This window comes from Blennius ocellaris (assembly GCF_963422515.1).
Source record: "Blennius ocellaris genome assembly, chromosome: 6".
NCBI classification, from domain to species: Eukaryota; Metazoa; Chordata; class Actinopteri; order Blenniiformes; family Blenniidae; genus Blennius; species Blennius ocellaris.
The window spans coordinates 323,412-338,652 of record NC_137655.1 but is presented as its reverse complement, the minus strand read 5'-3'; the positions used below and the strand labels follow the sequence as shown (position 1 = coordinate 338,652).

The 15,241-nt window shown below is 51.5% G+C and overlaps 1 protein-coding gene across 1 annotated transcript; it reads right to left on the bottom strand.

The window, feature by feature from the left end:
- Window positions 1–1,168: 1,168 nt before the first annotated feature.
- On the bottom strand, window positions 1,169–11,621 carry ube2g2 (ubiquitin-conjugating enzyme E2G 2). Its single transcript, XM_080497621.1, has 6 exons — window positions 11,475–11,621; window positions 11,109–11,144; window positions 10,975–11,020; window positions 7,108–7,226; window positions 1,914–2,054; window positions 1,169–1,660 (listed from the first exon to the last, which is right to left on the bottom strand). The coding sequence occupies exons 1-6, from the start codon at window positions 11,611–11,613 to the stop codon at window positions 1,548–1,550; spliced, it is 594 nt and encodes a 197-aa protein (XP_080353747.1). The 5' UTR covers window positions 11,614–11,621; the 3' UTR covers window positions 1,169–1,547.
- Window positions 11,622–15,241: the final 3,620 nt, after the last annotated feature.

Here is a 15,241-nt window from a genome sequence, read left to right as displayed (position 1 = left end):
TTGGACACCATGTGGGGACAGGTGAAGTCCCTCACCTGAGATGAGACGCCAGAATGCTGATCAGCTCCACCTTGTCCCGTTCCTCGGTAGCCTAACAGGAAGTCCTCTGGGCCTAACAGGAAGTCCTCTGGGCCTAACAGGAAGTTGTCTGGGCCTAACAGGAAGTCCTCTGGGCCTAACAGGAAGTCCTCTGGGCCTAACAGGAAGTCGTCTGGGCCTAACAGGAAGTCGTCTGGGCCTAACAGGAAGTTGTCTGGGCCTAACAGGAAGTCGTCTGGGCCTAACAGGAAGTCGTCTGGGCCTAACAGGAAATCGTCTGGGCCTAACAGGAAGTCGTCTGGGCCTAACAGGAAGTCGTCTGGGCCTAACAGGAAGTCCTCTGGGCCTAACAGGAAGTTGTCTGGGCCTAACAGGAAGTCGTCTGGGCCTAACAGGAAGTTGTCTGGGCCTAACAGGAAGTCGTCTGGGCCTAACAGGAAGTCGTCTGGGCCTAACAGGAAGTTGTCTGGGCCTAACAGGAAGTCGTCTGGGCCTAACAGGAGGTTGTCTGGGCCTAACAGGAAGTCGTCTGGGCCTAACAGGAAGTCGTCTGGGCCTAACAGGAAGTTGTCTGGGCCTAACAGGAGGTTGTCTGGGCCTAACAGGAAGTCGTCTGGGCCTAACAGGAAGTCGTCTGGGCCTAACAGGAAGTCGTCTGGGCCTAACAGGAAGTCGTCTGGGCCTAACAGGAAGTCGTCTGGGCCGAACAGGAGGTTGTCTGGGCCTAACAGGAAGTCGTCTGGGCCTAACAGGAAGTCGTCTGGGCCTAACAGGAAGTCGTCTGGGCCTAACAGGAAGTTGTCTGGGCCTAACAGGAAGTCGTCTGGGCCTAACAGGAAGTCGTCTGGGCCTAACAGGAAGTCGTCTGGGCCTAACAGGAAGTCGTCTGGGCCTAACAGGAAGTCGTCTGGGCCTAACAGGAGGTTGTCTGGACCTTCCTGAACAGGAAGGTGGCCCAACATCCTCCTCCACCTGTCTACACCCAGCCACCTTTCTACACCGCAACCACCTCCTCCACCTCTCTACACCCCAACCACCCCATCCACCACGCTCCACCCCAACCACCCCATCCACCCCGCTCCACCCCATCCACCCCATCCAGCCCCATGCACACAAACCAATTTCACCTTCAAAGCATCTTTATTCACTCTTGGAGACAAACTCCACCAGCTCCTCCTCCTCCTCCACCATGTCCCGCTGTGTCCATCGCGCAGACGGTGGAATCGAACCAGTGTCCTGCTGAGAGGCCAGCAGCAGCAAACGGACTCGTCCGTCAGTGCATCGTCATGGTTACGTCACATCTTCACACCAGCTGGCCGACCGAATCTCCTCCTCTTCCTCAGCGTGTCAGTCCCAGCAGCTGTGTGTGTGTGTGTGTGTGTGTGTGTGTGTGTGTGTGTGTGTGTGTGTGTGTGTGTGTGTGTGTGTGTGTGTGTGTGTGTGTGTGTGTGTGTGTGTGTGTGTGTGTGTGTGTGTGTGTGTGTGTGTGTGTGTGTGTCCCTCAGTCTCTACAGGCCCAGCGACTTGCGGACGATCTTCCTGGCGAGTCTGTAGAACTGCTCTCGATCCTCCCGCCACATTTTGGAGGCGTCAACGTTGGCGCCGCTCTCGTCATTGGGTTCTGAGGAGACACGTCGTCATGGCAACACGTCAACACGATGTCGTGGCAACACGTCGTCATGGCAACACGTCAACACATCGTCAAGGCAACAGCAGGGTAGTAGTAGTAGTAGTATAGTAGTACAGCAGTGCAGTAGTACAGTAGTAGAGCAGTGTAGTAGTATAGTAGCACAGCAGTGCAGTAGTACAGTAGTACAGCAGTATAGCAGTAGTAGTAGTACAGCAGTGTAGCAGTACAGCAGTACTGTAGGTACCTGCCAGCATGCTGACCACAGACAGCAGGATCTTCTCCACACTCTGGACGGGGCTCCAGCGCTCTGCACTGCTCTCATACCCCATCGGGTCGTCTCCGGGGGCGTGGAGGATGGAGATACACACCCGGCCGTCTGGGTAGACTGGGGGGAGGTGGGGTCAGTACCAGTACTACTAGTACTAGTACTAGTCGATGGAGATACACCCCCGGCCGTCTGGGTAGACTGGGGGGAGGTGGGGTCAGTACCAGTACTACTAGTACTAGTACTAGTCGACGGAGATACACACCCGGCCGTCTGGGTAGACTGGGGGGAGGTGGGGTCAGTACCACTAGTACTAGTACTAGTCGACGGAGATACACACCCGGCCGTCTGGGTAGACTGGGGGGAGGTGGGGTCAGTACCACTAGTACTAGTACTAGTCGACGGAGATACACACCCGGCCGTCTGGGTAGACTGGGGGGAGGTGGGGTCAGTACCACTAGTACTAGTACTAGTACTAGTCGATGGAGATACACCCCCGGCCGTCTGGGTAGACTGGGGGGAGGTGGGGTCAGTACCACTAGTACTAGTACTAGTCGATGGAGATACACACCCGGCCGTCTGGGTAGACTGGGGGGAGGTGGGGTCAGTACTACTAGTACTAGTACTAGTACTAGTCGATGGAGATACACACCCGGCCGTCTGGGTAGACTGGGGGGAGGTGGGGTCAGTACTACTAGTACTAGTACTAGTACTAGTCGATGGAGATACACCCCCGGCCGTCTGGGTAGACTGGGGGGAGGTGGGGTCAGTACTACTAGTACTAGTACTAGTACTAGTCGATGGAGATACACACCCGGCCGTCTGGGTAGACTGGGGGGAGGTGGGGTCAGTACCACTAGTACTAGTACTAGTCGATGGAGATACACCCCCGGCCGTCTGGGTAGACTGGGGGGAGGTGGGGTCAGTACCACTAGTACTAGTACTAGTCGATGGAGATACACACCCGGCCGTCTGGGTAGACTGGGGGGAGGTGGGGTCAGTACTACTAGTACTAGTACTAGTACTAGTCGATGGAGATACACACCCGGCCGTCTGGGTAGACTGGGGGGAGGTGGGGTCAGTACCAGTACTACTAGTACTAGTACTAGTCGACGGAGATACACACCCGGCCGTCTGGGTAGACTGGGGGGAGGTGGGGTCAGTACTACTAGTACTAGTACTAGTACTAGTCGATGGAGATACACACCCGGCCGTCTGGGTAGACTGGGGGGAGGACTGGGTCAGTACTACTAGTACTAGTACTAGTACTAGTCGATGGAGATACACACCCGGCCGTCTGGGTAGACTGGGGGGAGGTGGGGTCAGTACCACTAGTACTAGTACTAGTACTAGTCGATGGAGATACACCCCCGGCCGTCTGGGTAGACTGGGGGGAGGTGGGGTCAGTACCACTAGTACTAGTACTAGTCGATGGAGATACACACCCGGCCGTCTGGGTAGACTGGGGGGAGGTGGGGTCAGTACTACTAGTACTAGTACTAGTACTAGTCGATGGAGATACACCCCCGGCCGTCTGGGTAGACTGGGGGGAGGTGGGGTCAGTACCACTAGTACTAGTACTAGTCGATGGAGATACACCCCCGGCCGTCTGGGTAGACTGGGGGGAGGTGGGGTCAGTACCACTAGTACTAGTACTAGTCGATGGAGATACACCCCCGGCCGTCTGGGTAGACTGGGGGGAGGTGGGGTCAGTACTACTAGTACTAGTACTAGTACTAGTCGATGGAGATACACACCCGGCCGTCTGGGTAGACTGGGGGGAGGTGGGGTCAGTACCACTAGTACTAGTACTAGTACTAGTCGATGGAGATACACCCCCGGCCGTCTGGGTAGACTGGGGGGAGGTGGGGTCAGTACCACTAGTACTAGTACTAGTCGATGGAGATACACACCCGGCCGTCTGGGTAGACTGGGGGGAGGTGGGGTCAGTACTACTAGTACTAGTACTAGTACTAGTCGATGGAGATACACCCCCGGCCGTCTGGGTAGACTGGGGGGAGGTGGGGTCAGTACTACTAGTACTAGTACTAGTACTAGTCGATGGAGATACACACCCGGCCGTCTGGGTAGACTGGGGGGAGGTGGGGTCAGTACTACTAGTACTAGTACTAGTCGACGGAGATACACACCCGGCCGTCTGGGTAGACTGGGAGGAGGTGGGGTCAGTACTACTAGTACTAGTACTAGTACTAGTACTAGTCGACGGAGATACACACCCGGCCGTCTGGGTAGACTGGGGGGAGGACTGGGTCAGTACCAGTACTACTAGTACTAGTACTAGTAGTACTGGTACTGACGGAGATACACACTAGTCGACGGAGATACACACCCGGCCGTCTGGGTAGACTGGGGGGAGGACTGGGTCAGTACCAGTACTACTAGTACTAGTACTAGTCCTGCTACTGGGAGGAGGACTGGATCAGTACTACTAGAACGAGTCCTGCTACTGGGGGGAGCGGATGTCTGCAGACATCTTCTCCAGGTGTCTGGGTCTCCAGGTGTCTGGTTCTCCAGGTGTCTGGGTCTCCAGGTGTCTGGGTCTCCAGGTGTCTGGGTCTCCAGGTGTCTGGGTCTCCAGGTGTCTGGGTCTCCAGGTGTCTGGGTCTCCAGGTGTCTGGGTCTCCAGGTGTCTGGGTCTCCAGGTGTCTGGGTCTCCAGGTGTCTGGGTCTCCAGGTGTCTGGGTCTCCAGGTGTCTGGGTCTCCAGGTGTCTGGTTCTCCAGGTGTCTGGTTCTCCAGGTGTCTGGTTCTCCAGGTGTCTGGTTCTCCAGGTGTCTGGGTCTCCAGGTGTCTGGGTCTCCAGGTGTCTGGTTCTCCAGGTGTCTGGTTCTCCAGGTGTCTGGTTCTCCAGGTGTCTGGTTCTCCAGGTGTCTGGGTCTCCAGGTGTCTGGGTCTCCAGGTGTCTGGGTCTCCAGGTGTCTGGTTCTCCAGGTGTCTGGTTCTCCAGGTGTCTGGTTCTCCAGGTGTCTGGGTCTCTAGGCGTCTGGGTCTCCAGGTGTCTGGGTCTCCAGGTGTCTGGGTCTCCAGGTGTCTGGTTCTCCAGGTGTCTGGTTCTCCAGGTGTCTGGGTCTCCAGGTGTCTGGTTCTCCAGGTGTCTGGTTCTCCAGGTGTCTGGTTCTCCAGGTGTCTGGTTCTCCAGGTGTCTGGGTCTCCAGGTGTCTGGGTCTCCAGGTGTCTGGGTCTCCAGGTGTCTGGTTCTCCAGGTGTCTGGGTCTCTAGGCGTCTGGGTCTCCAGGTGTCTGGGTCTCCAGGTGTCTGGGTCTCCAGGTGTCTGGTTCTCCAGGTGTCTGGTTCTCCAGGTGTCTGGGTCTCCAGGTGTCTGGGTCTCCAGGTGTCTGGTTCTCCAGGTGTCTGGTTCTCCAGGTGTCTGGTTCTCCAGGTGTCTGGTTCTCCAGGTGTCTGGGTCTCCAGGTGTCTGGGTCTCCAGGTGTCTGGGTCTCCAGGTGTCTGGGTCTCCAGGTGTCTGGTTCTCCAGGTGTCTGGGTCTCCAGGTGTCTGGTTCTCCAGGTGTCTGGTTCTCCAGGTGTCTGGTTCTCCAGGTGTCTGGTTCTCCAGGTGTCTGGTTCTCCAGGTGTCTGGGTCTCCAGGTGTCTGGGTCTCCAGGTGTCTGGGTCTCCAGGTGTCTGGTTCTCCAGGTGTCTGGTTCTCCAGGTGTCTGGGTCTCCAGGTGTCTGGGTCTCCAGGTGTCTGGGTCTCCAGGTGTCTGGTTCTCCAGGTGTCTGGTTCTCCAGGTGTCTGGGTCTCCAGGTGTCTGGGTCTCCAGGTGTCTGGTTCTCCAGGTGTCTGGTTCTCCAGGTGTCTGGTTCTCCAGGTGTCTGGTTCTCCAGGTGTCTGGTTCTCCAGGTGTCTGGGTCTCCAGGTGTCTGGGTCTCCAGGTGTCTGGGTCTCCAGGTGTCTGGTTCTCCAGGTGTCTGGGTCTCCAGGTGTCTGGTTCTCCAGGTGTCTGGTTCTCCAGGTGTCTGGTTCTCCAGGTGTCTGGTTCTCCAGGTGTCTGGTTCTCCAGGTGTCTGGGTCTCCAGGTGTCTGGGTCTCCAGGTGTCTGGGTCTCCAGGTGTCTGGGTCTCCAGGTGTCTGGTTCTCCAGGTGTCTGGGTCTCCAGGTGTTTGCTGAAGCGTCAGGAGGTTGAGCTGGGGGCCATGCTGGCATGTATTGATGATGATGATGAGGATGAGGATGAGGAGGATGAAGGGTCAGCCTGCCCTCTAATCTCAGCGTCGCCAGGTGATGACATCACAGCTGCCCAGTAATCACACATAATGACATGCTAACGACGAGTTGGCGCCTCAGGGAGGGCGAGTTGAGACCTGGAGCTGTTTCCTCTCCAGTCTCATGGAGCTGTTTCCTCTCCCGACCTCCAGAGACCTCCAGAGCCCCAGAGACCTCCAGATCTCCAGACCTCCAGACCTCCAGACCTCCAGAGACCTCCAGACCCCCAGAGACCTCCAGACCTCCAGACCCCCAGACCTCCAGAGCCCCAGAGACCTCCAGACCTCCAGACCCCCAGACCTCCAGACCCCCAGACCTCCAGAGCCCCAGAGACCTCCAGACCTCCAGACCTCCAGAGCCCCAGACCTCCAGACCCCCAGACCCCCAGACCTCCAGACACCTCCAGATCTCCAGACCTCCAGAGCCCTGGATACCTCCAGACCTCCAGAGCCCTCCAGACCTCCAGACCCCCAGACCTCCAGACACCTCCAGATCTCCAGACCTCCAGAGCCCTGGATACCTCCAGACCTCCAGAGACTCTACATTAGAAACATCTGTTGTCGTCATGGGAACACTTCTAACTGGGAAGTGGGACTTTTAATACTGGGAATTTTTCTTCATCATGTGAACGCATAATCATCTCCAGTGGGCGGGGCCATGTGCTGGAGGAAAGGGGCGGAGTCTGCCTACATGTGAGGATAGTGGGCGGGGCCTTATGCTGGAGGAAAGGGGCGGAGTCTGCCTACATGTGAGGAGAGTGGGCGGGGCCTTGTGCTGGAGGAAAGGGGCGGAGTCTGCCTACATGTGAGGAGAGTGGGCGGGGCCTTATGCTGGAGGAAAGGGGCGGAGTCTGCCTACATGTGAGGAGAGTGGGCGGGGCCTTGTGCTGGAGGAAAGGGGCGGAGTCTGCCTACATGTGAGGAGAGTGGGCGGGGCCTGTGACTTACTGTTGGGGTGAAACATGTCACAGGTGAACCTCATCTTGGGAGGGCTGAGCGGGTAGTCCGAGGGGAAACTGAGGAGCGCCGGGAACACCCCCCCTTCAAAACATGTGTCCTGAGGACCCCTAGAACACACACACACACACACACACACACACACACACACACACACACACACACACACACACACACACACACACACACACACACACACACACACACACACACACACACACACACACACACACACACACACACACAGGTTCAGTCTGCTCTTTAATTAGCCTCTATCTGTCCACATACCTGCCTGTCTGACTGATGACATCACTCACCCACTCCAAGTGTGTGTGTGTGTGTGTGTGTGTGTGTGTGTGTGTGTGTGTGTGTGTGTGTGTGTGTGTGTGTGTGTGTGTGTGTGTGTGTGTGTGTGTGTGTGTGTGTGTGTGTGTGTGTGTGTGTGTGTGTGTGTGAGAAAGCTACATAATGTTAATAATTGTGATGACCAAACCTAGTCTGAGAACTTCATTGACTGGACCTCAACTCACTTGGACAACATCTGGACAACACCTGGACAACATCTGGACAACACCTGGACAACAGCTAGGTAACACCTGGACAACATCTAGATAACATCTAGACAACACCTGGACAACATCTGGACAACACCTGGACAACATCTGGACAACATCTAGACAACACCTAGATAACACCTGGACAACACCTGGACAACACCTGGACAACACCTGGACAACACCTGGACAACACCTGGACAACACCTGGACAACATCTGGACAACATCTGGACAACATCTGGACAACATCTAGATAACGCCTGGACAACATCTAGACAACACCTGGACAACGCCTGGACAACATCTTGATAACGCCTGGACAACATCTGGACAACACTTGGACAACACCTGGACAACATCTAGATAACACCTGGACAACATCTAGACAACATCTGGACAACATCTAGACAACGCCTGGACAACATCTAGATAACGCCTGGACAACATCTAGACAACGCCTGGACAACATCTAGACAACACCTGGACAACATCTAGATAACACCTGGACAACATCTAGACAACACCTGGACAACATCTGGACAACATCTAGACAACACCTGGACAACATCTAGACAACACCTGGACAACATCTAGACAACACCTGGACAACGCCTGGACAACGCCTGGACAACACCTGGACAACGCCTGGACAACGCCTGGACAACGCCTGGACAACATCTTGATAACGCCTGGACAACATCTGGACAACATCTGGACAACATCTAGACAACACCTGGACAACATCTAGATAACACCTGGACAACATCTAGACAACATCTGGACAACATCTAGACAACGCCTGGACAACATCTAGATAACGCCTGGACAACATCTAGACAACGCCTGGACAACATCTAGACAACACCTGGACAACATCTAGACAACACCTGGACAACATCTAGATAACACCTGGACAACATCTAGACAACACCTGGACAACATCTAGATAACACCTTGACAACACCTGGACAACATCTAGATAACACCTGGACAAAATCTAGATAACACCTGGACAACATCTAGACAACGCCTGGACAACATCTTGATAACGCCTGGACAACACCTGGACAACATCTGGACAACACCTGGACAACATCTAGACAACTCCTGGACAACATCTAGACAACACCTGGACAACATCTAGATAACGCCTGGACAACATCTAGACAACGCCTGGACAACATCTAGACAACACCTGGACAACATCTAGATAACACCTGGACAACATCTAGACAACACCTGGACAACATCTAGATAACGCCTGGACAACATCTAGATAACGCCTGGACAACATCTAGATAACGCCTGGACAACATCTAGATAACGCCTGGACAACATCTAGACAACACCTGGACAACATCTAGATAACACCTGGACAACATCTAGACAACACCTGGACAACATCTAGACAACACCTGGACAACATCTAGACAACACCTGGACAACATCTAGACAACACCTGGACAACATCTAGATAACGCCTGGACAACATCTAGATAACGCCTGGACAACATCTAGACAACACCTGGACAACATCTAGATAACACCTGGACAACATCTAGATAACGCCTGGACAACATCTAGATAACGCCTGGACAACATCTAGATAACGCCTGGACAACACCTGGACAACATCTAGATAACACCTGGACAACATCTAGACAACACCTGGACAACATCTAGATAACACCTGGACAACATCTAGATAACGCCTGGACAACATCTAGACAACACCTGGACAACATCTAGACAACACCTGGACAACATCTAGACAACACCTGGACAACATCTAGACAACACCTGGACAACATCTAGATAACGCCTGGACAACATCTAGATAACGCCTGGACAACACCTGGACAACATCTAGATAATGCCTGGAGAACATCTAGACAACACGTGGACAACATCTAGATAACACCTGGACAACATCTAGACAACACCTGGACAACATCTAGACAACACCTGGACAACATCTAGACAACACCTGGACAACATCTAGACAACACCTGGACAACATCTAGATAACGCCTGGACAACATCTAGATAACGCCTGGACAACATCTAGATAACGCCTGGACAACATCTAGATAACGCCTGGACAACATCTAGACAACACCTGGACAACATCTAGATAACACCTGGACAACATCTAGACAACACCTGGACAACATCTAGATAACACCTGGACAACATCTAGACAACACCTGGACAACATCTAGATAACACCTGGACAACATCTAGACAACACCTGGACAACATCTAGATAACACCTGGACAACATCTAGACAACACCTGGATGACATCTAGATAACGCCTGGACAACACCTGGACAACATCTAGATAACGCCTGGACAACATCTAGATAACACCTGGACAACATCTAGATAACGCCTGGACAACACCTGGACAACATCTAGACAACACCTGGACAACATCTAGATAACACCTGGACAACATCTAGACAACACCTGGACAACATCTAGACAACACCTGGACAACATCTAGACAACACCTGGACAACATCTAGATAACGCCTGGACAACACCTGGATAACATCTAGATAACGCCTGGACAACATCTAGACAACACCTGGACAACATCTAGATAACACCTGGACAACATCTAGATAACACCTGGACAACATCTAGATAACGCCTGGACAACACCTGGACAACATCTAGACAACACCTGGACAACATCTAGATAACACCTGGACAACATCTAGATAACACCTGGACAACATCTAGACAACACCTGGACAACATCTAGACAACACCTGGACAACATCTAGATAACGCCTGGACAACATCTAGACAACACCTGGACAACATTTAGATAACACCTGGACAACATCTAGATAACGCCTGGACAACACCTGGACAACATCTAGACAACACCTGGACAACATCTAGATAACACCTGGACAACATCTAGACAACACCTGGACAACATCTAGACAACGCCTGCACAACATCTAGATAACGCCTGGACAACACCTGGATAACATCTAGATAACGCCTGGACAACATCTAGACAACACCTGGACAACATCTAGATAACACCTGGACAACATCTAGATAACGCCTGGACAACACCTGGACAACATCTAGACAACACCTGGACAACATCTAGACAACACCTGGACAACATCTAGATAACACCTGGACAACATCTAGACAACACCTGGACAACATCTAGACAACACCTGGACAACATCTAGATAACACCTGGACAACACCTGGACAACATCTGGTGTTGCCCCCCTCCCCCCCCCCCCCCCCACACACACACACACTCACATGATGAGCGCCTCCCACTCAAAGAAGTTCTCCTCGTTGGCTGGACCTGCAGAACACATACGTTGTTACACTGAAAGTGTGTGTATCTGTGTGTGTGTGTGTGTGTGTGTGTGTGTGTGTGTAGGAGTGCTCACCTGCAACGATGCCCTCAGGTGGGTTCAAGGTCAGCTCTGAAACAAACAAACAAACAAACAAACACACACACGCACACTGTTCAGGCAGTACTGTAGTATTATTGTATTCTGCTAAGGCAGTACTGTAGTATTATTGTAGACTGTTCGGGCAGTACTGTAGTATTATTGTAGACTGTTCGGGCAGTACTGTAGTATTATTGTAGACTGTTTAGACAGTACTGTAGTATTACTATTGTACAGTTTTATGTCTAATCTCGGGTTAAAAGTTGAAAGCTTTATGATCAGCTGTTAGCTTAGCCTTCCTGCTAACGCTCTGGTCAGTCGGCTGCGAGCGGATTGCAACGTTTACTTGTAACGTTTACTCACGTTTGTACTCCGCCATCAGCCTCTTCAGCGCCGTGCCCGCCATCGAGACCGCGCAGAGTAAACAAACAAACGAACAAACAAACACACAAGTCAACAAACGAGCTGCTGCTCCTTCCGACACCGAGCCGGAACCGAGCATGCGCACTGAAGGTCTGGTCGGAGCGCATGCGCGGTAGACACAGGAGCGCAGTGCAGCCCATCTATATGACGCACGCGCATGTTGACGTGACGCGACTTTCACTCTTCATCCAACTTCCTCTGCTGGGGGCGACCGGCCCCCCAACACACACACACACACACACACACACACACACACACACACCATTAAATCAAAATCGAACTTCAAGGAAAACTTGCCGGTCGTGTGTTTCTCTTCCCCCTGAACAACCGACTCCACAAAAACCGAAGCTGGTCTGGTCTGTTACATGACAAAATACCAATATTGCATAACCAGTTACTGTTATTAGATACTTGAAACACAGACTGTGTCAAGGACTGATGTCAACAATGACATTTCTTACTTTGAACTTCTGCTGGATCTCATCCTTTTATACTGTGTGCTTCCTCAGCATCTCTCCTTTCCTATCCACTTCCCCTTGTCCCTCATGTCGTTCACCAGGTTAAGGACATTTGTCGGACATTTGTAAGGATTCCTAAAGGAGTTAAGGAAAGGAGGTTCTAAAGGAGGTGCCAGTGTTTCCTAGGCTAAAGGAAGCATCAGTGTTTCCTAGGCTAAAGGAGGCTCTAAAGGAAGCATCAGTGTTTCCTAGGCTAAAGGAGGCTCTAAAGGAAGCATCGGTGTTTCCTAGGCTAAAGGAAGCATCAGTGTTTCCTCGGCTAAAGGAAGCATCAGTGTTTCCTAGGCTAAAGGAAGCATCAGTGTTTCCTAGGCTAAAGGAGGCTCTATAGGAAGCATCAGTGTTTCCTAGGCTAAAGGAGGCTCTAAAGGAAGCATCGGTGTTTCCTAGGCTAAAGGAAGCATCAGTGTTTCCTCGTCTAAAGGAAGCATCAGTGTTTCCTAGGCTAAAGGAGGCTCTAAAGGAAGCATCTGTGTTTCCTAGGCTAAAGGAAGCATCAGTGTTTCCTCGGCTAAAGGAAGCATCGGTGTTTCCTCGGCTAAAGGAAGCATTGTGTTTCCTAGGCTAAAGGAAGCATTAGTGTTTCCTAGGCTAAAGGAAGCATCGGTGTTTCCTAGGCTAAAGGAAGCATCAATGTTTCCTAGGCTAAAGGAAGCATCAGTGTGTCCTAGGCTAAAGGAAGCATCGGTGTTTCCTAGGCTAAAGGAAGCATCAGTGTTTCCTAGGCTAAAGGAAGCGTCAGTGTGTCCTAGGCTAAAGGAAGCGTCAGTGTGTCCTAGGCTAAAGGAAGCATCAGTGTTTCCTAGGCTAAAGGAAACATCAGTGTGTCCTAGGCTAAAGGAAGCATCAGTGTGTCCTAGGCTAAAGGAAGCGTCAGTGTTTCCTCAGCTAAAGGAAGCATCAGTGTTTCCTCAGCTAAAGGAAGCGTCAGTGTGTCCTAGGCTAAAGGAAGCGTCAGTGTTTCCTCAGCTAAAGGAAGCATCAGTGTTTCCTAGGCTAAAGGAAGCGTCAGTGTGTCCTAGGCTAAAGGAAGTGTCAGTGTGTCCTAGGCTAAAGGAAGCATCAGTGTTTCCTAGGCTAAAGGAAACATCAGTGTGTCCTAGGCTAAAGTAAGCATCAGTGTGTCCTAGGCTAAAGGAAGCGTCAGTGTTTCCTCAGCTAAAGGAAGCATCAGTGTTTTCTAGGCTAAAGGAAGCGTCAGTGTTTTCTAGGCTAAAGGAAGCGTCAGTGTTTCCTAGGCTAAAGGAAGCATCAGTGTTTCCTCAGCTAAAGGAGGTGTCAGTGTTTCCTAGCCTAAAGGAAGCGTCAGTGTTTCCTCAGCTAAAGAAGCATCAGTGTTTCCTCAGCTAAAGGAAGCATCAGTGTGTCCTAGGCTAAAGGAAGCATCAGTGTTTCCTAGGCTAAAGGAAGCATCAATGTTTCCTAGGCTAAAGGAAGCATCAGCGTTTCCTAGGCTAAAGGAAACATCGGTGTTTCCTAGGCTAAAGGAAGCGTCAGTGTGTCCTAGGCTAAAGGAAGCGTCAGTGTTTCCTCAGCTAAAGGAGGTGTCAGTGTTTCCTAGCCTAAAGGAAGCGTCAGTGTTTCCTCAGCTAAAGGAAGCATCAGTGTGTCCTATGCTAAAGGAAGCATCAGTGTTTCCTAGGCTAAAGGAAGCATCAATGTTTCCTAGGCTAAAGGAAGCATCAGTGTTTCCTAGGCTAAAGGAAACATCGGTGTTTCCTAGGCTAAAGGAAGCATCAGTGTGTCCTAGGCTAAAGGAAGCGTCAGTGTTTCCTCAGCTAAAGGAAGCATCAGTGTTCCCTAGGCTAAAGGAAGCGTCAGTGTTTCTTAGGCTAAAGGAAGCGTCAGTGTTTCCTCAGCTAAAGGAAGCGTCAGTGTTTTCTAGGCTAAAGGAAGCGTCAGTGTTTCCTCAGCTAAAGGAGGTGTCAGTGTTTCCTAGCCTAAAGGAAGCGTCAGTGTTTCCTCAGCTAAAGAAGCATCAGTGTTTCCTCAGCTAAAGGAAGCATCAGTGTGTCCTAGGCTAAAGGAAGCATCAGTGTTTCCTAGGCTAAAGGAAGCATCAATGTTTCCTAGGCTAAAGGAAGCATCAGCGTTTCCTAGGCTAAAGGAAACATCGGTGTTTCCTAGGCTAAAGGAAGCGTCAGTGTGTCCTAGGCTAAAGGAAGCGTCAGTGTTTCCTCAGCTAAAGGAGGTGTCAGTGTTTCCTAGCCTAAAGGAAGCGTCAGTGTTTCCTCAGCTAAAGGAAGCATCAGTGTGTCCTATGCTAAAGGAAGCATCAGTGTTTCCTAGGCTAAAGGAAGCATCAATGTTTCCTAGGCTAAAGGAAGCATCAGTGTTTCCTAGGCTAAAGGAAACATCGGTGTTTCCTAGGCTAAAGGAAGCATCAGTGTGTCCTAGGCTAAAGGAAGCGTCAGTGTTTCCTCAGCTAAAGGAAGCATCAGTGTTCCCTAGGCTAAAGGAAGCGTCAGTGTTTCTTAGGCTAAAGGAAGCGTCAGTGTTTCCTCAGCTAAAGGAAGCGTCAGTGTTTTCTAGGCTAAAGGAAGCGTCAGTGTTTCCTCAGCTAAAGGAAGCATCAGTGTTTCCTAGGCTAAAGGAAGCGTCAGTGTTTCCTCAGCTAAAGAAGCATCAGTGTTTCCTCAGCTAAAGGAAGCATCAGTGTGTCCTATGCTAAAGGAAGCATCAGTGTTTCCTAGGCTAAAGGAAGCATCAATGTTTCCTAGGCTAAAGGAAGCATCAGTGTTTCCTAGGCTAAAGGAAACATCGGTGTTTCCTAGGCTAAAGGAAGCATCAGTGTGTCCTAGGCTAAAGGAAGCGTCAGTGTTTCCTCAGCTAAAGGAAGCATCAGTGTTTCCTAGGCTAAAGGAAACATCGGTGTTTCCTAGGCTAAAGGAAGCATCAGTGTGTCCTAGGCTAAAGGAAGCGTCAGTGTTTCCTCAGCTAAAGGAAGCATCAGTGTTCCCTAGGCTAAAGGAAGCGTCAGTGTTTCTTAGGCTAAAGGAAGCGTCAGTGTTTCCTCAGCTAAAGGAAGCGTCAGTGTTTTCTAGGCTAAAGGAAGCGTCAGTGTTTCCTCAGCTAAAGGAAGCATCAGTGTTTCCTAGGCTAAAGGAAGCGTCAGTGTTTCCTCAGCTAAAGAAGCATCAGTGTTTCCTCAGCTAAAGGAAGCATCAGTGTGTCCTATGCTAAAGGAAG

Coding starts and splice junctions, on each gene's coding strand:
- ube2g2 (XM_080497621.1), bottom strand. CDS start 11,613: ATGCTCGGTTCCGGCTCGGTGTCGGAAGGAGCAGCAGCTCGTTTGTTG. Junction 11,145..11,474: donor GCTGATGGCGGAGTACAAAC/GTGAGTAAACGT, acceptor TGTTTGTTTCAG/AGCTGACCTTGAACCCACCT. Junction 1,661..1,913: donor TGTGGTCAGCATGCTGGCAG/GTACCTACAGTA, acceptor GTGTCTCCTCAG/AACCCAATGACGAGAGCGGC.